Source organism: Mastigoproctus giganteus, chromosome 11 (assembly GCF_048544385.1).
Source record: "Mastigoproctus giganteus isolate SK-2022 chromosome 11, ASM4854438v1, whole genome shotgun sequence".
Taxonomy (NCBI): domain Eukaryota; kingdom Metazoa; phylum Arthropoda; class Arachnida; order Uropygi; family Thelyphonidae; genus Mastigoproctus; species Mastigoproctus giganteus.
Genome location: NC_143585.1, coordinates 116,787,006 through 116,809,332, shown reverse-complemented (window position 1 = coordinate 116,809,332; position 22,327 = coordinate 116,787,006). Strand labels below are relative to the sequence as shown.

At 36.9% G+C, this 22,327-nt stretch overlaps 1 protein-coding gene across 1 annotated transcript in view; it reads right to left on the bottom strand.

The window, feature by feature from the left end:
- Window positions 1-22,327, bottom strand: part of LOC150078372 (bromodomain-containing protein 8-like) — a 159,922-nt gene that overhangs the window by 43,354 nt on the left and 94,241 nt on the right. Inside the window, exon 4 of the mRNA XM_090384944.1 lies at window positions 18,222-18,399. Coding sequence (XP_090241070.1) covers window positions 18,222-18,399 — 178 coding nt within the window. The remainder of the gene's footprint in view (window positions 1-18,221; window positions 18,400-22,327) is intronic.

Genomic DNA, 22,327 nt, shown 5'->3' with positions numbered 1-22,327 from the left:
AATACGTATTTTATTCGTAAAAATACTTTTTAGTATTAAAAAATACTAAAAATACTTTATTATAATATAATAAATAATAAAAAATATTTATTTTTTATTATATTATAATAAAAAATATATTATATTTTTTATTACGTATTTTAATCGTTATAAAATACATAAGTATTTTATAACGATTAAAATTACCCGATATTTATTGTGTTTGGTAATGTTTTGGTTCCAAATGTGTGTTCAATCTTGGGTGGTCGGCACCTAACCCCACTTTTCCCATAGGGCCTGTTGTTTATATTGCACGATTTTGCATTGCATGAGGGTTTCTAGGAACACAACTTTACGAGGACAGACTGTATAGCTTTTAACATTACATTATATACAATATTTACAATATAAACATTTAGTTGGTGCCGAGGCCCATCTTGGGCAAACACAACGGCAACCAACACAGCATCTTACGTTTAATGTCTTCTCCCAAATTGAAGGATTCTTTACAAGTCCTAACCTCAGAGCTATGTACTTACATAAAATCATAGCTGTAGTTTAATTGTAATTAGTTGATTCGGTCTCCAAAGCAGATCAGATGTGTCCAATATATAATATCCAAGACAGAAAAAGCAGAAAGTTCGTTTGTCTCCAGTTTTTTCTAGAACAGCAATGTTAATAGTATACCGAGTCATCGAACGTGTTTCGCTTGAAGTCCATATCTAAGAAGTCACTGGAAATAGAGTCCTAGTCACACCAGATCTAGAAATTGCACCCATTGTTTTATGCTGTGGTTCTAGTTTAGGCAATGTGTCACAATATGGCAACTATGCCCCAAAGCCAATTTCCATCAATTACTTTAGATTTTCAAGATGTGCTCTCAGCTCAAGTCTCTTCTTGAAAGCCAAGGTGGAGAAAATCTGTAATGCCTTGAAATTATTTTTATTTTCCACAAGTATGTTTACATTAGCCTCTATGAGATCTGGAACTGCGGTTCGTAGGTCCAATCTGACCTGTAAGTATAATAGGCAATGGAAAATTACATGGTCCTACGTCTCGAAGCCTGTGCAGGTACAATAAGGATCAGGTTCCAGTCCTCTTTCGAAGAGCACAGAACAGAGGGAACCATGACCTCAAATTAAAAGTAAATAAGATTTGGTCATAGAGGGTGTAAACCATGGGAAAACTTGAAAACTTGAATCTTTGATACAAAATCAGCTTTGGGAACAAATTTCCTAATAACCAATCTGTGCTCACTTTCATCCCAACGGATGTGCCACACCTTTACAAGTTTCTCCCAAACTCTGGTCTTTCTATCTTTAAGTTTGCTGGATCTGAGGAAATCGTCAATATTTCCGTAGCAATGACTCATCGTTTTCCTCAAACAATGAGTCATTGCTCTGTATATAATAAACAGGTCAAGGGGCATCATACCACCTAACACCTGTAAAGAATTATTAGATACTGTTCTAGGAGCACAACTGATAGCCAAAAGAACATAATGTTGTAAGGGTATCAGTTTGGTACGTATTTTCACTTTGATAACATTTCTGAACCATACACTGGCAGCATAAGACACAATCAGTAAGAATATTGTCTTACAGTATAATGAAAGGGTTTTCTTCGTCAACCCCCATTCTTTTTTAGAGATTCTAACCACAGGGTAAGTGAAGTTCCTGATTTTTTTCTAACAGTTTTGATGAATGCGGCAAGAATGATAATCTGTCATCCAGTGTTACACCTAAATATTCGTTGGTTGAGACTAGGGAATTTGAGAGTTCTTTATTAGAACTTTTGGAGGTCTATTGTATGCAAAATGAGTTTGGAAAATCATAAAATTTGCCTTCCTGGTAGAGATTTTTAGTTTATTCACTTGTGCCCAAGCCAACAGATCATCCAGTATGGTTGGTTGGTTGGTTTTTTTTTTTTTAGGAGCATTAGCAACAAAGGCCATATTGCTCCGGGATATGCGGTGGTCATTCCTTGACCTTTCCACATCCTCCGTATTTGGCGGTGACAGGCTCGAACCCCGGTCTAATCAAGAAGCGTGTGCTACACACTGCTGCTCCTTCCCACCTGGCTACGGAGGCGCCGTATCCAATATGGGTTGGATTCACTCTTCAATTACTCTCCTTGACTTTCCTTCCACTCCAATAACCAGATCATTGGCAAAATCTATTTTGGGAGTGCGCTCTTGATCTTTGACCAACCACTGGTCCAGCACTGCATTCCCCAAGACCGAACCCCTGGGGATTTTCCTCTGGAAAGAACTGAGGAATAGTTTCAGTGCCCTGCACAGACCATAATTAATCTATCACTGAAGTAAGATCTGATCACTCGATAAATGTAGTTATCACAGTCCAGTCGGCTTCACGCAACAACCTGAGGATGCTTTCCCACCATAGCGAGTCGAAAATGCCCTCAAAGTCAATGAACACAGTTATTACGTATTTTAAAGTTGAATTTTGAATGTACACTGTTAGAGAGAATGGCATCTTCGGTTGAACATCCTTTTTTGAAGCCAAATTGACTTTTTCCTCTAGAAGATTCTGAATTCTTGTTGCGAGAAGCCTCTCAAACAATTTACCCATATTTGCTAACAAAGGTATTGGGCAGTATGCTCTTGGATCAGATTTAGATTTCTCTGGTTTATGAAGAATTTGTAATAACACTACGTGGGAAAACTTGACCAAGACTATATTTTCTAACAAGTCCAAGCCGACCGGGACATTTTTAAGCATTTAATTTTGCAATAGCCAATCCTAGATCAACAAGCATGAAAGGCACTATATCTGACCACCCAACATATAAGGCATTATCATGGTGGATCTGTTCTTGCTCAAAGGAGTCACAATCCTTGGGGAAAAGTTTAGAAACAATGGTCTCAACCATCAACGTCTAATCTTTTGTTTCTTGTTCACCAACCATCACGGTGTCGTATATATCTCCGCATAACATTTTATTTCTAAATATCCTGTAAACAAGACCCCATGGATCAGAATTACCGGTATCATGAAAAAAACTTTGCCAACAGGAATTCTTCGCTTCTGCAATTTCGTTATGGAAACGTTTACACAAATCCCAGTATGCATTTTTATAGATAGTGACATGAGCCTCGGATAAGTGTCTGTGCCACTGAAATGGGGCCTGCTGTGTGTTTGAACTGCTTCTTCTTTGCAGAATATTCCACCACTTGAAACGGGCAATTTTGAACAATACATATTCTGGTGCAGAAAAGGATATAATTTGAGTGGCAATGTCTTGAGTGATAAATGTGTCCAGATATACTTTAAATTTCTTCCAGTTAATTCCATTTGTAGAAAACCATCTGAGATCATTAATTTGGAAATCAATTTGTTGACTTTTAGACCTAATTCAAAAAACTATGGCTCTATGATCGCTGTTTACAAGGTTAGGAGCCACATCCCAATCAGAGATATATTCATCCATTTTACTTGTCTTTACAGAAACAGATAATCCACAATAAATAGAAAATATAATCATACTTGTCAGAAAACAAAATAATGACTTTGTGGAATATCTGGCAGCTAACAACAGCCTGAGAATAAATATTGAAGAACAGCACAACTGAGAATAACTAAGAAGAAAAGCAAAAAAAAATATATGCAGATAGTGACAGAAATTAGATCATCCAAAAGGTATCATCCCATACCAATCTTGGCTTTATGTGGGATGACAACCTAACTTTTCAATGCCACTTCAATAACATTAAAATAAAAACCTACACATAATTTTGGAAAATCTGCCAGTTTATGGGCATTAGGGATATTAAGTTTGTTTGTTTGTTATTTGGTTTTTAGGAGCATTAGCAACTAAGGCCATATTGCTCCGGGATATGCGGTGGTCATTCCCTGACCTTTCTGCATCCTCCGTATTTGGTGGTGACAGGCTCGAACCCTGGTCTAATCAAGAAGCATGTGCTACCCACTGCTGCTCCTTCCCGCCTGGCTATGGAGGCGCCGGTATAGTAAGTTTATCTATCACTATGTTAAAGAAATGCCTCCTCCCTATACCTCTTCATGCATCAGAGATTTGATCATCCACATCAAAGAGATGGAAATCAAAGGTCTTATCTACAGAATACTGGATAGATGAACCAGAGCTGTGGTTTTCTGCTAACCATCTGAGGATGGTTAAGATGGGCTAAGAAGTGACAACTGAAGTTTAACCTTGACAAATGCAAAGTACTGCATACTTAAGGTGGTAGAAAATGAAAAAGACCTGGGAGTAATTGTGCAGTCAGATATGAAGTTTTCTGAGCAATGCAAACAGGCTGCCAGGGCAGGTCATGGGGTTTTGTCAATGATATATAGGAATTTTGCTAGCAGGGAAAAGGAGGTGATTGTCTGTATAAGGCAATGGTTAGTCCACGCCTTGAGTACTGCATACAGGTCTGGAGGCCTCATTTTAGGAAGGATGTATATTTTTGCTTCAGCATGTACAGAGAAGGGCAACAAGATTGGTGAGGGGAATGAAGGGATCCTCTTACCAAGAGAGGCTTAAGTTCTGCAAATTGCAGTGGCTGGAGACTAGGCACCTGCACGGTGATCTGATTGAGGTGTATAAGGCCTTGAATGGGTTGAGCACGATGAATTCTGATGGGATCCTTCCACTTGTTCAGATTACAAACCTAAGGGGGCATAAATTCAAATTAAGAAAAGACAGATGTAGAATAGATGTGTGGAAATTTGCTTTAGCCAGCAGGTGGTTAATTGCTGGAACAAGCTTCCATCTGTCGTTGTGGAAGTTAATAGATTAAATAAATTTAAGGAGGAAGTGGACAGGCATTTGGAGGGAATGGTGTGATTTTTTTTTTTTTTTTTTGGCTGATGCTGCATAAGCTCATACACTTGCTTTCTTGCATCACATGCCACTACTACTAGATCTGCACTTCTTGCAAATCTAAACCTATCATCCTGGAGCCATTCAGTAACGATAAAAAACATTATGGTGCTCTCCAGACAAATCATCGATGGAAATCAAAGTTACTTAAAGAAAACAGCAGAAACTGTTAACTGTCATTTAGCAATCAGTCTAATCCCTACACGCCTCTCTACCATTAGATAAATGCTTCCAAGAAACACATTATTAATAGTGAATGCAATGAAAATAGACCTATCCAAATTACATAGGTATGGAAATGGAAGGAAATATGGAAGAAAAGTCTAACAAAATATTTACCAATAAATTACGGACAAAAACTCAAATTAACTGAGAACTAGTAAATGAATGTCAGAAAGAATGTCAGAAAGTCTGTGACCAATCGGAACTCACTAGTTCACAAGAACTTACTCTGTTGCTGCTGCTGTTTGATTTACTGGTAAAATGACAATTAAGAACATAATGCACCCATTACAGTCTTAGATGGTACAGGTTTGGTCTATTAAACAGATGGTTTCAGATAAGATAGTATCTGTTTATTATTTTTAGGAAACTGAAAAGATTCTTAATTCTCTGTCAATGTCCCAAAATGTGCTATAATGTTAATTCATTACAGGAACACAGATGATAAGGGAAAGCAATTTTTTAGGGTCAAAAGGCAAAGGGTTTCACCCATCTACGCATAGTATACACTGTTGTGTGATACAGTACACTGTAAAGTCCAGAGATTTAAAAGTGTATGGATATTGTGATGTGTAATGTTTTTGTACCATTGTTCATCAGGCCTTTTAACCGTTGGGCCCCTAATGGGACCCACCGATGCCCACACTTGGCCTTGTGGAGGCAGACCAGGTACACCCAGTATAGTTATATTTACTCTGCCACCTAATTTCCTGAGATATCAGTTGCTAGGACCTAAAAAAATTACTATATTTTACACTGAAAGGGAGTAGGCTGAATGGTATTAGGGTTGTTAAATGGTTGACTTAAGTTTTTGAGTGTGGGTTTGGAATAATTTTGGTTTCATTAGACACGATCACAAAGTTAGAGAGAGGGTGGGGAGACTGAAGACTGGGGGAAGACGAGGTGGGGTCAATAGAGAATGCGACCCCAGATGGTCAGTGAGGCATGCCCATGCCCCATCAGATGGAAGAAAATGATATAATGGGCATTTCATGATAAGATGCTTTAATGTGAGTTGGGTATGACAGTTACTGCATAATGAAGGATCATCCCATGTGAGTAGGCAGCCATGAGGTGAGTATACTCAATCTGTAATACAGCAACGTATGGTTCTTTCCTTGTTATTGCTTTTGTATCCCTTTTCGCGATTGAAAGGTTCACTTATATGTAGTTACAGTGATAGGAGGGTACATCCTAATAATTCTTCTGATTCCATTCCAAACTTTTACAATGTCTGCATTATGTTTATAGTGGAGGCCCATGCTGCTTTCTTATTCGTTATACATGACAAGGTTTAGCTCTTGCTTTCTTAAACTTATCAGTGATTGGGTATTTGCAAAAAATTCTGTATTTAGTCTTCTCTTTTTTGGCATTGCTACAGGCTTTGTTCCACTACATTTTTGGTGGCTCCAGGTTTTGACAGATGGTTTACATATGCTGGATTCTGCAACAGTCATTATGTGGTGGGTGATATAGTTTACTAAAGTCAGTGGAGAGAGATGTGATAGTTCACAAATCTAAATGTGCATATTATATTTCATCACTTAACTTTGTCAAACTTCCAGACTGTTTTGTTTTATTTCAGTTTGAGGAGAGTTAGTCCAGAGTATGCAAATCAGTGGTAAATAAACACTGCCACAAGAGTTATCAGAAACTGTCTAGTCTATGTGTGGAAACAAGTTTGGAGAGAATACTGAAAGGTCGATTGCAGAAGTTGATCTTGAAGTGAGATGTACGTATATATGTGTGCCATTGTTAATCGTGGCAGAGAAGAAAAATGCATGGAATGCATATAAATTATCAGGCGATACAGAACCTACGGTATATATAAGCTAGTCTGTAATCGAGTCACAAAGGAGGTTATGCAAGCAAAGGCAGATTATGAGAAATCTTTGGCAGTGGATGCAAAGAAAAACAGCAAAGACTTCTTTAGTTATATAAACTCTAAAAGCAAGGGGATGAATTAGATTGGTCCACTTGGTATCAATGGTTTGACTGCAGATAATCATTCTCAGATAGCTGCCAAACTAAATGAGTATTTTGCATCTGCATTCACACATGAGGAATCATTCAAGGAGGAGAGGGCTAGATGTTTATCAAACTCTAACAGAAAGTTAAATGATTTTGTAATAACTGAGAGCAGCAAAGTGGAGGAGAAATTGTTGAAGTTAAGCATAAGAAAGGAACCTGGGGTTAATGGGATCTATCCAGTTATATTAAAGGAGGTGGCAGAGGAAGTAAGCAAACCCTTAGCTATAATTATGAGAGCATTCTTGGAATCAGGGGAAGTCCCCACAGACTGGAGATGTGCAAATGTATCTCTAAATCACAAAGTGGGATCAAAGTGTGACATGACTAATTACAGACCTGTTATTTTGCTTCTGTTCCAGGGAAAATAATGGAGTCACTGTAAAAGAAGCATTGCAGGATCACCTAGACAAGACAACAGTAATAATTCGGACACAGCATGGGTTTGTTAAGGGGAAGTCTTGTCTGACCAATTTTATTGGATACTATGATCTGGTTACAAAGGAACTATATGAAAAAAATAATTTTGATATCATATACTTGGATTTCAGGAAAGGTTTTGCTACTGTTGCACATGGAAGACTACTGTTCAAATTGGAGCAGTATGGCATTAAGAGCAATTTGCTACAATGGATAAAAGGATGGGTGAGTGGGAGAAGACAGAGAGTGGTAATCAATGGATACTGCTCTTCGTGGACTAATAGTATTAGTGGTGTCCACCAGGGTTCAGTTGGAGCCCATTGTTGTATTGTATATTTATTAATGATATTGACAAAAGGATATCAAACTTAATGGTAAAGTTTATAGATGATACAAAGGTTGGGAGGATTGTTAATAACATTAATGACAGTATACTGCTGCAACAGGATCTTGAAAAGTTGAGCAGATGGGCTGAGAAGTGGCAACTGAAGTTTAACATTGACAAATGCAAAGTACGGCATATGGGTAGCAGTAACCCCAGAGAAACGTTCCAACTGGGTGGTTACCCTCATGGTAGTGGAACATGAAAGAGACCTGGGGGGCAATTGTGCAGTCAGATATGAAGCTTTCTGAGCAGGGTAGACAAGCTGCCAGAGTAGGTAATGGGGTCTTGTCAATGATATACAGGAATTTTGCTAGATGGAATAATGAGGTGATTATCCCCTTGTATAAGGCAATATTTCTTGTTCAGAAAAGAAATATCTCAGAGACGACTCCAGGTTTTTAGTGGGTGTTCGATTCCTATTAGAAATTGGAAAAGATATGCTGATGATACCTTTGCCCTGGTCCAGAAGGGGAGGGAGGATGATGCCATTTGCTGGCTTAACAGCTTCTCCCAGTTCATTCAATTTACCTCAGAGGTGGAAACGGATGGTACCCTGTCATTTTTGAATGTTTTGGTCTCTAGGGTGGGTTCTAAACTTAAGACGTCAGTTTTTAAAAAAAAACCATGTGTAGAGGCCAATACACCCACTATAGTTCAGCCAAGCTGGGCAATACAATAGTGTAGTAAAAGCTTTATTTGACAGAGCAGGATCCCACTGTACCACTTCTGAGGATAAAGAAAAAGAAATTAATTGTGTCACGGCAGAACTTAGAAAGTGCGGATACTCCCAGAGGATCCTGGATAGATATAGCAGAGGAGTGTCTGAACGTAGGGAGCCATTCGTCCCAGTAGCCGCCGCATACATCCCATACTATCCGGGGTTATAAGACATGCTATATGCAGCTTCCTGGGCATAGGCTGTACACAGCGGTGTGCTAGGTTAAAAGCCGTCTACCGAAAGATCTCAGTAGTGGAGTTGTTTACAGAATAGAATGCCCGGATTGTGGGGAGTGTTATGTGGGGGAAACAAAACAACGGCTCAGGGATCGTATGGGGGAACATTTAAATGCTATAAGAACCGCTGACTATATAATAAGTCTGCTGTGGCCAAACATTTTTGAGAGAAGCAACATTAAATCTCCCCGGAGGACGATATTATTATGGATCGTGCATGTGATTACTGGGAGCGTAAATGGCTCGAGGGTTTATGGATTGGCTCATTCAGTAAGAATACTATGAATGGAGACAGAGGTATGCGTATTCATCCTATTTTCGAAGCAATTGTATTAAGGTCAGATGAACGATTTCGTTTGCCACGTACCCGAACCATTTCCGCTTCCGGTTCTGCCCATGTGCCGATAGAACCACGTGTAGACGTACCGTGAGCCTGCTATATAAAGAGATGTTGCAAGAAGTCTTATTACTGTTGAAGAAGGGAGCTGACGCTCTCTCGAAAGCTTCAGGTTTTTTTAGCGCTTTTAACTTTTATATTTTAGCATATTTTATAGTAAATGATTTTATTTTAATTCAGCTTTTAGCATTCCGTAATATACAACCATCAGTTTATTGTAAATAATTTTTTTGATATTATTTGTATAAACTTCATTTACAGTAAATTTTATTTAATGATCGGCGTATGAGTTTATTTATTCCTAGACAGACATTTCTCTTTTAATCGCTAGGGTTTTTCTCGGTAATGCTTTCCATAATAAGCCTGTCTCATCAACATTATAAACATCTTCTTTTTCGGAATTTTCTATAACCGAAGCAAACTTACTTTTAAAGAACACCGCTGCCGATTTGTCTGCAGAAAGTTTCTCACCTTGAATATCTAGTTCACGTATATCATGTCTCAGTTTACAGATTTTCAGCCAGCCTGTGCTTGCCTTAAAATCTTCATTACCTCTTAATTTTTGATTAAAATCCAATGCTTTTTCAAACAACACTGGGCCAGACACTGGTTCACCTACAACTTCGCTCTGAAGAAAACAAAAAATAAAGTGAGTGCACTCTCTAAAGCAACATTTTCAGGTCTCGACATCTTCTTTTTCCTGCTAGATCCTCCTTCACTATCCATAATCGACACAAATTCTGTTATAGCACTGAATTTTTCTTGATGTAAATTGATGAAGTCCCCACATTAAACTCGTTTTGGAGATTTTTCCTAAATTTTCACCTTTTCTAATTCTATTAATAATTTCCGTTTTTTGTTGCAATGTTAAAACCATGCATTTTCTTTTCATTCGCATTTTACCGTAAAAAATTTTAGAAAAATAATAAATCGCACAGTTTCGGGGCCGATATTATTCTTACCGAATCTGAAGTTAAACTAATCTGAAATTCACTCATGCTTTTCAAGAAAATCCAGTAGTCTCTGATATTTTTAAAGTACATTTTGAAGTACATTTCTGAAGGTCACATAGAATTCTAGAGGTCACAACCATAAAGCAATAAAACAATTTGCAGTTTTCCGTTTATTGGTATTTTTGTTTGTACAATCTGTTATAAACAGATAGTAAACTTGATTTTCACTTGTTATAATCAAAATTGAATTTGCAAATATGATCACTATAACAGGAGCTTACTGTACTACATTAATAAAAAAAAAGAAGAAAGTTCAGCCTTTCAAATTATTCTGGATAACTGAAGTTCTGGATAACTTACTTCCAGATAACCGACATGCTACTGTACTCTGATTCAAGAAACGTTTTTAATGACAGTGATCAGGGTAAGCTACTAGAAGCTCTGCAAAAATTAGGCAGTGGGTTGAGAAATGGAAACAGAAGCTGTGTGGTATCACATTCAATGTTGTGGAGACTGAAAATTACCAGAGAGCTAAATGTATAGTCTGACATCAGGTTCTTTGAGCAGGACAGATGGGCTGCTGGAACACATCACAGGTTTTGTTAATGACATTCATGAATTCTGCTTCAAAACCTTATTCCCTTCATTATGGATTACCCTTGTGTTCGGCCAGTCTTTCATAGTCCATTTCAATATTTCAATCAATATTTATACACGGTCAGGTACACCTAACCATGTATGAGTATTTACTTCTGCTGACATCAGACGTTGCATTTTTGCCATCCCTGTATTTGACTTATAACTAAATTTGCCTACCCATATCTGATGACAGCTGTACTACCTTTTATTTAATTTTACTTTATTTTGTTTAATCATTTGGTATTAATAATTTTACTTTACAGTTCCTTTTCCTTCACCTCCAAATTGGCTTTGCAATTCAGCCCATAATTTTCTTCATTAATCATAACTTTTTTAGGATATTAACATTCTTTCACCTATTTCAAATCTACATTACTTCTTTTTTCTACTATCCTTACCCTTCTAGTCCTTGGCACTTTGTATAATTTTCACCTCCATCTATGCAAACTTTATCAGACTTATCTATATTCTTACATGCTTTTACACACACATACACACAGGTCCATTATCTGCCTTTTTTATTGCAATAGACTTTCAGAAAAATGGCACCTTCGGGGATTCAAGGTGCCATTATTTAGTTTTTCTGTTATTTAAAAAGTTTATTTTTAATATGTTTAAATCACAAATAAGGCTAAATAAGAAATAAAGAGATTAAGAATGCAATTTTATTAAGTGCACATAAAAAACAAACATGTTGATGATCCAATGTTATATTCTGCCATTAATGCACTCCTGCTTATGCCTCATTCTATTTTCTTTATTATATCAAGTTTAGTCTGCACAGGTAGCAGAGTGGTATCATCACCATCCTCCCCACACTGAGTGGTAAAAGGCTGGGTTCGAATCCCATTGATGACACGAGGAACTTTTATGACCTTTTTTCACTCGTGGCTGAGTTAGTTGGTCTCAGGATTACACATTTAAATTTTGGATTACACATGTAAATTGCATGTGTTCTCATACAGAGAACACATGCAATTTACAGACACAATACACATGGGTATATGAATTAACTTTCTGGGTGACCGTAATGTAATAGTTTGGATTATATCAAGTTTGTGATAAGCTTTCATATTGTTTTTCTTTTCTTCTCTGTATGAGATTTATTAATTTGAGGAGCCATAGTGAGGGGTTTTTAATTTGAAATAAATGTAAAACAGCAGTATAATCCATGACATCAGTACAGAATTCGTAACCAAATACAGTAATCACATGACTTGCTGGTGTTTTTTTTTTTTTTTTTTTTTTTTTGGCACTGCAAGACATCTATGCTATATGTAAACATCTGATCTCAATGTGCAGTTAGCTCAAATGTTCCGTTATTTGGTGTGCCATTATTTTGACAGTCTACTGTATTAATTCTTATGTAAATAATTATGCAGAGAATTTCTGTATTTATTTTTCTTCTCCTCCTAGGTTTTTTTGACCATATTTGGCTTTCTGAAGTACTTATTGCTTATTCCAACTACAAATGATAAATCACTTTTCTATATTCTTAACTAGCTGACAATACAATTTCAAGCTCCTTTCATCTAAATATGGAAGAATTGATAGTGGAACAGATGTTAGACACAACTCTAAACTAAAAACTCTGGGAACTAGGCCTCACTGATGAACCCACTACTCTTGTGGCTCTGCAGAAAATAGGCCCCATATTATGCTCCATAACTCAATGTAACCTGATTACAAACTAATTTATATCTGCCATAGGCATTATTGCCTGATAATTTATATGCATGCCATGCATTCTTCTTCTTCTCTGCCATGAGTCACACCAGTTCATCTGGCATCCATTAAAGTCTAACCATTGAACAGTATCTCTTTTTTGGTATAAGAGCCTAGCAGCTTCTATGATTACATCCTTCAATGCTTTCCATTTAGAATTTACTATTGGGAATGTCATCAGTTGGCTCTACTGCATAGAATTTAAAAACTGTAGCTCACTTAGTCACTTTTATGAAAGTAGAAGACCTTCCCTTTGCCCTTGACAACAGAAACATCTTTAAGTAAATCCACAACAATACATTACATTCAATGGTACCAAGTGGATGGCTTGCATTGCTTCATGCATTAAGCATCTGCAGATTTTTAATGCATGAGGGTTGCTGCTAACAGTCATATCAAGAGTACTGTTTTCTCTCATTGCATCTCTGACATGCTGGTAAAGAACATTCATCCAATAAATCCACAAAAGTCTTGCTACTTTGTGAGTGATACAATCCAGTCAATACTGGAAAGTTATTTTTAGACAGAAATCAGGCATTCTAATTTACTGTCTCTGTCTGTACAGTTGTTCATTATACTCCTCACAGTCATTAGGCCTACTCTCATTTTTATTTTTATTTTTTTTTTATCAAAGTGCTTGTGTCACACTAAACTGACCCAACAGTGCACTGGCATCCAATGTCAACTGGATTCGCTGCTTATATTTTATGTGCTTTTTAACTAAGAGCATACCTCCAAACCCTGCTGTCCTTTCTGTATGCATTTTACTCCCCTCATTCAAATTCTATATCCCTTATACCTGACTGATACAGTTTCTCTGATATTCCGACAATGTCCAGATTTGATCACTTGACCAGCACTTCAAATTAATCAAATTTATTTACTGTGCTCCTAGCCACAGTATTTGCACAAATATACATACATCTGTTTGTACTCTAAGTAACTCTAACACAGCCCATCTATTTGTTTGTTCTATGAGGACCTCCAGCAGGCCTTGAAATCCCTGACACCTAATTTTCCAGGCAGCTACATGCTTCGATAGATGCAGCAGCTCTCATCACTTATTCTCTCCTATTGTGTTTGCGTGAAAATTGCTGGCACTTTCAATTTCAGTTCTAACTTGACTTTTTTCTTAATGTTGCTCTGATCTTGTTAGTTAGATCCTAAGATCTCCTACTCTTAATATCATTAGTACCAATGTGGCCTTAAAAGATGATAGCTACTCTACAAAATCAACAACTTTAGACCCCTGTCAGAAAAACCATGGTCATTTTCTGTGTTCTTTTTGCACAATATATTTTCTATTTCCCAGGAAATAACAATTAAGTCACTGATTATAGCTACTTCATTAGCAATCAAAATCTCTCCTGTGGAGGATATTGTATTGTCTGTTGCTGGAGCATAGGCTCAAGTGGGTGGATGGCAAGCTGAATGCTTGATGAATCCCTCTCTTCTAAACCTTCCAGGGCATCAAGTTATTCTTCAAGCCCATAAGTTCATCAGAAGGCTGAATTTGTACTTAACGTCCTCATATTAGTAATAGTAATGGAGGCATGTGATGCAAAAAAAAAAGCGTATGAGCTTACATAACATCAGACAAAAAAAAACTTCTCACAACCATTCCCTCTAGAAGTTTGTTCCAGCAATTAACATCTATGCTACAACTGTCTTACCTCAATTTGAATTAATGTCCCCTCAGGTTCGTAAACTGAGCAAGCAAAAGAATCCCATCAGAATCCCATGTTCTTGGCAATGAACACACAGAAATTGATCCCCCCACATCTGTATATTGTCCTGCTAATGGTGGCTTTGAAGAGAAGGTACAAGTAAAACATGCCCACACACACACACACACACACACACACACACACACACACACACACACACACACACACACACACACACACACACACACACTAAAGTCTAAGTTTGCAGAACTGCCCTCAGAAGTTCTCTCCTGGACCACAGGACCTCTGCTGCTCTGAGCATATTTCTTTTCTGCTCCTCTCTGAGGCACACGGTTTTAGTCTAAATTTAATTTAAAAACAAAATCTGAAACTGTGAGATATGAAAATAACACTACACTAACCCCGCTTAGTAGATGGCAGTACAAACTATGCTATTTTAGATTATATCACTTAAATTAATCCCAGGGGCTCAACGTCTGGTGAGTATGGGCTTGGCACACCCAGGGTCCCGAGCTGAATATCATCATTCTTCTCTTTCATCGTGATTCCTTTCTACCTCTCTCTCTCTCTCTCTCTCTCTCTCTCTCTCTCGGTAACTCGGGAATTTTTTTTGGCTGGTGCAGAACAAGCTTCAGGCTTCCTTGCACCATATGGTCAATAATAATAAATTGATAATAAAATAAAATAAAAATCGCCGTATTTATAATTTCATTTTTCATTTTTCTTAATTTTCAAAGTTTTCATTAAAATAGGACCAAATGGCTTACAAATTTTTCTATTATGTATAAAAATCATAAAAAAAATAATAATAATATTTAAGATATATTTAAGAAATTTATAGAATATTCAAGAATATTTCAGAAAGGTGTAGACGATTCCTGAATGTGGAAGAACATTGTAGAGGATTCCCAAACATTATAGACAAGTTTACAATATTCTTTAACAATAGGTATTGTTTCAATATTATGAAAGATTGTAAATAATTCTAGTGTTTTACAATAATATAACTGAGGAGGTGCAACTTATAAACTTGCACACCTGTCACTCATAAAATAAAAGCGAGTCTGGTGTAAGTTTTGTGTGTTTCGCGATAAACATGGAAGGAAATAAGGAACTGAGCATTGAAAAAAGAAGTGCTATCATTATAACTCTATATAAAGAAAGTTATTCCATGAGAAGTATTGGAAAAACACTAGGTATTTAACAAACTACCATTCCACGATTCAACGAGACTGGCAGTTTAAGCAAACCACGTTCAGAATGAACACATGTAACAACGGAAGCACAAGATAAGACCATGACACTGATTTCTAAATGCAAAATCTGAGCTCAGTTCAATAGAAACAGAGAAACTATGTCTACATCCACTTTAAAACATCTTAAACAAGCAGGACTTCATGGTCACGTAGTTGTCCAGAAACCCTTATTAAAATTGGTCGGCTTGGGCTAAGAGCCATCAACACTGGGCTTGTCAACAGCGGAAAAAGTGGAACAGTGGATAAACAAATCCAAATTTTAAATTTTTGGATTAAAACAGAGTATATGCGAGATGATAGACTGAAGGAAAAATGGTGGCACACTGTTTAGTACCTTACAGGCAAGCATGGTGGCAATTTTGCAATCTGGGATTGGTTCTGATTTTCTGGAGTGGGTAACATTGTCAGAAGTAAAATAATTTTAAGAAAAGAAGGCTATGAAAACATTCTTGAACATAATGCAATATTTTCTGGACTTCAACTTTATGGAAGAAATTTTATATTACAAGACAAAATGACCAGACACACAGCTCTAAGCTGTGCGGGGACTTCCTAGCAACTAAACATCATCAGAGGATATTGCAAATTATGGTGTGGCCAACCCAATCATATGACTTAAACCAAATATAGCTTTTATGGGATCATCTTGACCTGTTCACAGAAATCTTTATGGCAAAATCAATCTTCTTATTCTGCTTTCATTGATTTTATTTTATAAATTTTGCACCATCTGAAAGCACAAACTGCATCCAGAGGGTGACACTTTTACAGGATGTAAGATATTGTCACAGATAGATTTATGAACTTCTGTAAGAATATTCTAATACATTTTTTTTTTAATATGGTCTAGCATATAATGAGTACAATTATAATATCTGCCATTCTCATATACATTTTATGATATGATGATGATTTTATTTTATGATGTTTTCTGCAGCAGCATGTTCGAAAGGCAACCATAGAGGGTAATACTCTTGATCTGATTATCAGCAGTGATCATTCGAGTATTAAGAATTTGCAGATAAAGGAACCACTAGGTCGCAATGATCACAGTGTACTGATGAGGGATTTACTTAAAGATATAATTACCATCAGGAGTAAAGGAAAGGCTTTTTGCTTCCGTAAAGGTGAGTACAGTGGTCTCAGACAATTTTTAAATTCTGTAGTGGGATCAACTGAGAATATTGCCATCAGTAAATTCTAAGTGGGAAGCATTCAAGGAATTAATCGTGGAAGCTACTAAAAGTTTCATACCTATTAAGAAATATTGTTCAAGGTTTAGGCCTAAATGGTTATCAAAAGAACTAATGAGACTCATGACATAGAAGAAAAATGCATGGGATGCATGTAAATTATCAAGCAACTCAGAAGCCTATGGCAGATATAAGCTAGTCTGTAATCAGGTCATAAAGGAGGTTAGGCAGGCGAAGGCAGATTACGAGAAATCTTTGGCAACGAATGCTAAGAAAAACAGCAAGGATTTCTTTACTTATATAAACTCTAAAAGGAAGGGGATGAATCTGATTGGTCCACTTGATATCAATGGTTCGACTGTTGATGATCCTGCTTAGATAGCAAACAAACTGAATGAGTACTTTGCATCTACATTCACACATGAGGTGTTATTAAGGTTTGAAAATGGCAGAAAGTTATCAAATTGTAGCAGGGTGCTTAATGATTTTGTAATAACTGAGAGCAAAGTGGAGGAGAAATTGTTGAAGTTAAATATAAGAAAGGCACCTGGGGTGGATGGAATCTATCCAGTTATATTAAAGGAGGCAGCAAAGCAACTAAGCAAACCCTTAGCCATAATTATAAGAGCATCCTTGGAGCATCCTAACCTTGACAAATGCAAAGTACTGCATATGGGTAGAAGTAACCCCAGAGAAACATACCAAATGTGTGGTACTACACTTAAGGTGGTAGAAAATGAAAAAGACCTGGCAGTAATTGTGCAGTTGGATATGAAGTTTTCTGAGCAATGGAGACAGGCTGCCAGGCCAGGGCAGGTCATGGGGTTTTGTTAATGATATATAGGAATTTTGCTAGCAGGGAAAAGGATGTGATTGTCCCTCTGTATAAGGCAATGGTCAGGCCATGCCTTGAGTACTGCATACAGATCTGGAGGCCTCATTTTAGGAAGGATGTAGATTTGCTTGAGCATGTACAGAGAAGGGCAATAAGATTAGTGAGGGGAATGAAGGAATCCTCTTACCAAGAGAGGCTTAAGTTCTGCAAACTGCAGTGGCTGGAGACGAGGCACCTGCACGGTGATCTGATTGAGGTGTATAAGGCCTTGAATGGGTTGAGCATGCTGAATTCTGATGGGATCCTTCCACTTGTTCAGATTGCGAACCTAAGGGGGTATAAATTCAAATTAAGAAAAGACAGATGTAGAATAGATGTGCGGAAATTTGCCTTTAGCCAGCGTGTGGTTAATTGCTGGAACAAACTTCTATCTGTCGTTGTGGAAGTTGATAGGTTAAATAAATTTAAGGAGGAACTAGACAGGCATTTGGAGCGAATGGTGGGATTTTTTTTTTTTTTTTTTTTTTGGCTGACTGCATAAGCTCATACACTTGCTTTCTTGCATCACATGCCGCCACTACTACTACTACTACTACTATATTATTGTGGTATAATTATTAGTGGATAATTCACCTTCCCTTTATGAAAACAAAATGTAGCAAAACTTGGAAACAATATTCCTACCTGGATATGTTCCATTACTTCCTTTTGCATTTCTTTAGCCATATGATGAACATCATGATCAGAACTATTGTACATAATGGCATTTTGAAACATTAGCATCATATCCCGCTGGAATTCTATTGTAGTTTTAACAACTCCTGTTTCTATATTTTTTTTAATTGTTGAAAGGTCCATAGGCCTGACAAATAAGAAAATTAATTTAATATTAGCACAAAATATTATTTTATGAAGTGAAATAACTATAATAATTAGACAGTTAAAAGTAATAAATTTTTTGTTAACTGGTATTAAGGAATTATTATATAAATAAATTGTATAAAAAAGAGAATGAGTAGACCTATAATGTGTAAAGTAGCTATATGATCATGATCAGAACATTGGTCAAAGTACATAATAATATTTTGAAACATAAGCATCATATCCCATTGGAATTCATTGTAGTTAACAACACCTGTTTCTATACATATTTTTTTAATTGTTGAAAGTTCAAGGGCTGAGATAAGGAAAAAAATTAATAAAATACAGTTAGCTGTGAATATCTGCGTATTTGTGGATAATGTTATCATGTCTGATTAGGACTTTACTGAAGTCCTAATAACACATGCACTAATATATAAGGGCAAGTTGCTGCAATGGATAAAGGGATGGTTGAGTGGGAGACGGCAGAGAATGATAATAAATGGACACTGGACTAATGTTATTAGCGGAGTCCCCCAGGGACTCCACTAATAACATTAGTATTTGATGCTGGGCTCACTGTTGTTATGTGTATTTATCAATGATATCAATGAAGGTATATCAGGCTTAATGTCCAAGTTTGCAGATGATACAAAGGTTGGCAGGGTTGTTATTGACAGTAAAGACAGTATGCTACTGCAACAGGATCTAGAAAAGTTGGGCAGGTGGGCTGAGAAGTGGCAACTGAAGTTTAATATTAACAAATGCAAAATATTCCATATGGGTAGCAGTAACCCAGGAGAAACATGCCAACTGTGTTGTACTACGCTCAGAGAGGTGGAGAATAAAAAAGATCTAGGGATAATTGTGCAGTCAGATATGAAGTGTGAGCAGTGCAGACGGGCTGCCAGAGCAGGTCATGGAGTTTTTTCAATGATATATCAGAGACAAGGAGGTGATTATCCCTTTATATAAGGCAATGGTCAGGCCACACCTCGAGTACTGTATACAGGTCTGGAGGCCTCATTTTAGGAAGGATATTGAGTTGCTAGAATGAGTGCAGAGAAGGGCAACAAAATTGGTGAGAGGAACAAAGGGGTGCGCTTGCAAGTTGCAGCATCTGGAGACAAGGTACCTGCAAGGTGTATAAGGTCTTGAATGGTTTGAGCAGGCTCAACTGACAGGATATATCCCCTTGCTCAGATTAAGAACCTAAGGGGGAGCATACATTCAAATTGAGGAAAGACAGTTGTAGAAAGATGTGCAGTAGTTTACCTTTAGCCAGTGGGGTAGTTGATTGCTGGAATAGACTTCCATCTGTTGTTGCGGAAGTTGATAGCTTAAATAAATTTAAGGCTGAACTAGTCAAACATTTGGAGTGACTGGATGGGTGAAATGGGAAAGGTGGTTTTTTTTTTTTTTTTTTTTTTTTTTTGGCTGATGTTGTATAAGCTTGCTTTCTTGCATCATATGCCTCAAACTAATGCTAATACATTCTGTCCTCGTATAGCACGATAGTTGTGTTCCTAGAAACCCTCGTGCAATGCAAAATCGTGCAATATAAACAACAGGCCCCATGGGAAAAGTGGGGTTAGGTGCCAACCACCCAAGATTGAACACACATTTGGAACCAAAACATTACCAAACACGATAAATAATCGGGTAATTTTTTACGAATAAAATACGTATTTTATTTGTAAAAAATTTATTATATTAAATAAAATAGTCGTAATAAAATACTTACGTATTTTATAATATGTAAGTATAAATTATAATACGTAAGTCGTAATAAAATGCTTACGTATTTTATTATGACTATTACGTAATAAAATATTGCTAATGCTTTTGCTTCTATCGTAAGCAAACTTGTTTTTTGTTTGATTTTCTATCCAAACAGATAGAAAATCGAAAAACAGATAGAAAAGACAGCCGTTCCATCTCTTCCAATTCTTGTGTCTTAATCTAATGGATTTTAATTACACTTTGAGTTGTTCCCGCTATGAAAGTTGTTTTTATTTTCTCCGCATTCTTTGTAATTCTCGGCGTTGCCTCATTTAGGCCTGTAGCACGTGCAATATCACATGATCTTTCATTTCGCTCCAAGTGTTTCAATCGACAGAGGCGGACTGGCCATAAGCCTTACCCGGGAAATCCCAGTGGGCCGGAGGGATTTTGGCCATAAACCGTAGTATGAGGCCACTATAAATTTTCCCGGGTAAGAATTTTTGACCCAGTCCGCCTCTGTTTATCGATATTGCTTTTTTTTTTTCTCTCTGAATCTGCAGTGTCTTCGCCAGGACGCTTCCTTTTCACACCTTTTAAGTATTTTACTCATTTTTAAAGCACAATTACAAAACGAGGAGGCACGCTTAATACACATAAACAAAGCTACGCGCGTGTAGCAACTGAATAAACAACACCGTAAAGGCCGAGATACACTATTAACACCTCACATTTTACTAAAGCACATTTCTGGGGGTTACTACCATAAAACAATTTCCAGTTGCATTTCTGCTAGTGGAATCTGTTATAAACTGGTCGTAAACTCGATCTAATTGCAATTGCAAATTATCGATAGCTGGAATTGTGTGGGTTTTTACGTTATTATGGTGAAATGTGTTTCCCCTTCACTGATATAAAACACATAAATACATTTTCAGAATCTTCTTCATTCCTATCGTGTTGCGGTCAGTCAGGGTGATTCCGCGTTCGACTGCCATTTCTTGTAAACACAAAGGCGAATCGTGCATAAGCGAATTCGGATCATGTTATATAAGATAACGTTCCCCTATTTATAAATCGTGTATGATCGAATTCGTGTAATGTAAACACGTGTTATACGAGGGCCGACTGTATAGCAAAAATTATGTTTATTGTAATCAGAGCTTTGGCTTACGTTACCCTTTTTTGTCTTATTGTGGTTTGGCCTTATTTTTAGTATTTCCTACTCTTATTTGAGAGATTGTTTTTAATAATTTTATTCAATCAAATTCAAATTACCTTTTAATCAAATGAAATTTTTGTTTACCATTTGCATATTAGATATATTATTATTAACAAAACACACCAACAAATATAATAATACTAATCAAAATTAGTTTTCTTACATTCTTTGAAAATTTTCTACAGAAAGGTACACAATAATTATTCTGAAATCTTCATATGCTAACAGGTATTTAAGTGTATGAGAATCTAGACTAAGGCGCATTTAGGGCTAGAGCCTCAAGCTGCGAACAAATTTAGACTATGTATATAAAGTGCTTAGCATCATAATACACAGCCATTTCTGAATAAACAGAAAATTTTTAAGGTGGCATCGTTTTAGGTTATATCTCATATTGTGAATGCCTTCACAACGAGTTGCCATGATATTGCACTACTTCGAATAAGTAACGCTTCACCTAAGGAGAAGACTAGTGTTACTTATTCTCAGATAGGTACCACCACCCAGACAGCACTGTTTCAGGGCTATTTGGCCCTTCGTCAGTGAGTGGGTAGGTACCCAAGTGATGCAATGATGGCAAAAACAGTTATGAAGTATAACTCCACAATATGAGAGATGCCTGATGGTGTATGATGTATTTAGACTAAGGCGCATTTAGGGCTAGAGCCTCAAGCTGCGAACAAATTTAGACTATGTATATAAAGTGCTTAGCATCATAATACACAGCCATTTCTGAATAAACAGAAAATTTTTAAGGTGGCATCGTTTTAGGTTATATCTCATATTGTGAATGCCTTCACAACGAGTTGCCATGATATTGCACTACTTCGAATAAGTAACGCTTCACCTAAGGAGAAGACTAGTGTTACTTATTCTCAGATAGGTACCACCACCCAGACAGCACTGTTTCAGGGCTATTTGGCCCTTCGTCAGTGAGTGGGTAGGTACCCAAGTGATGCAATGATGGCAAAAACAGTTATGAAGT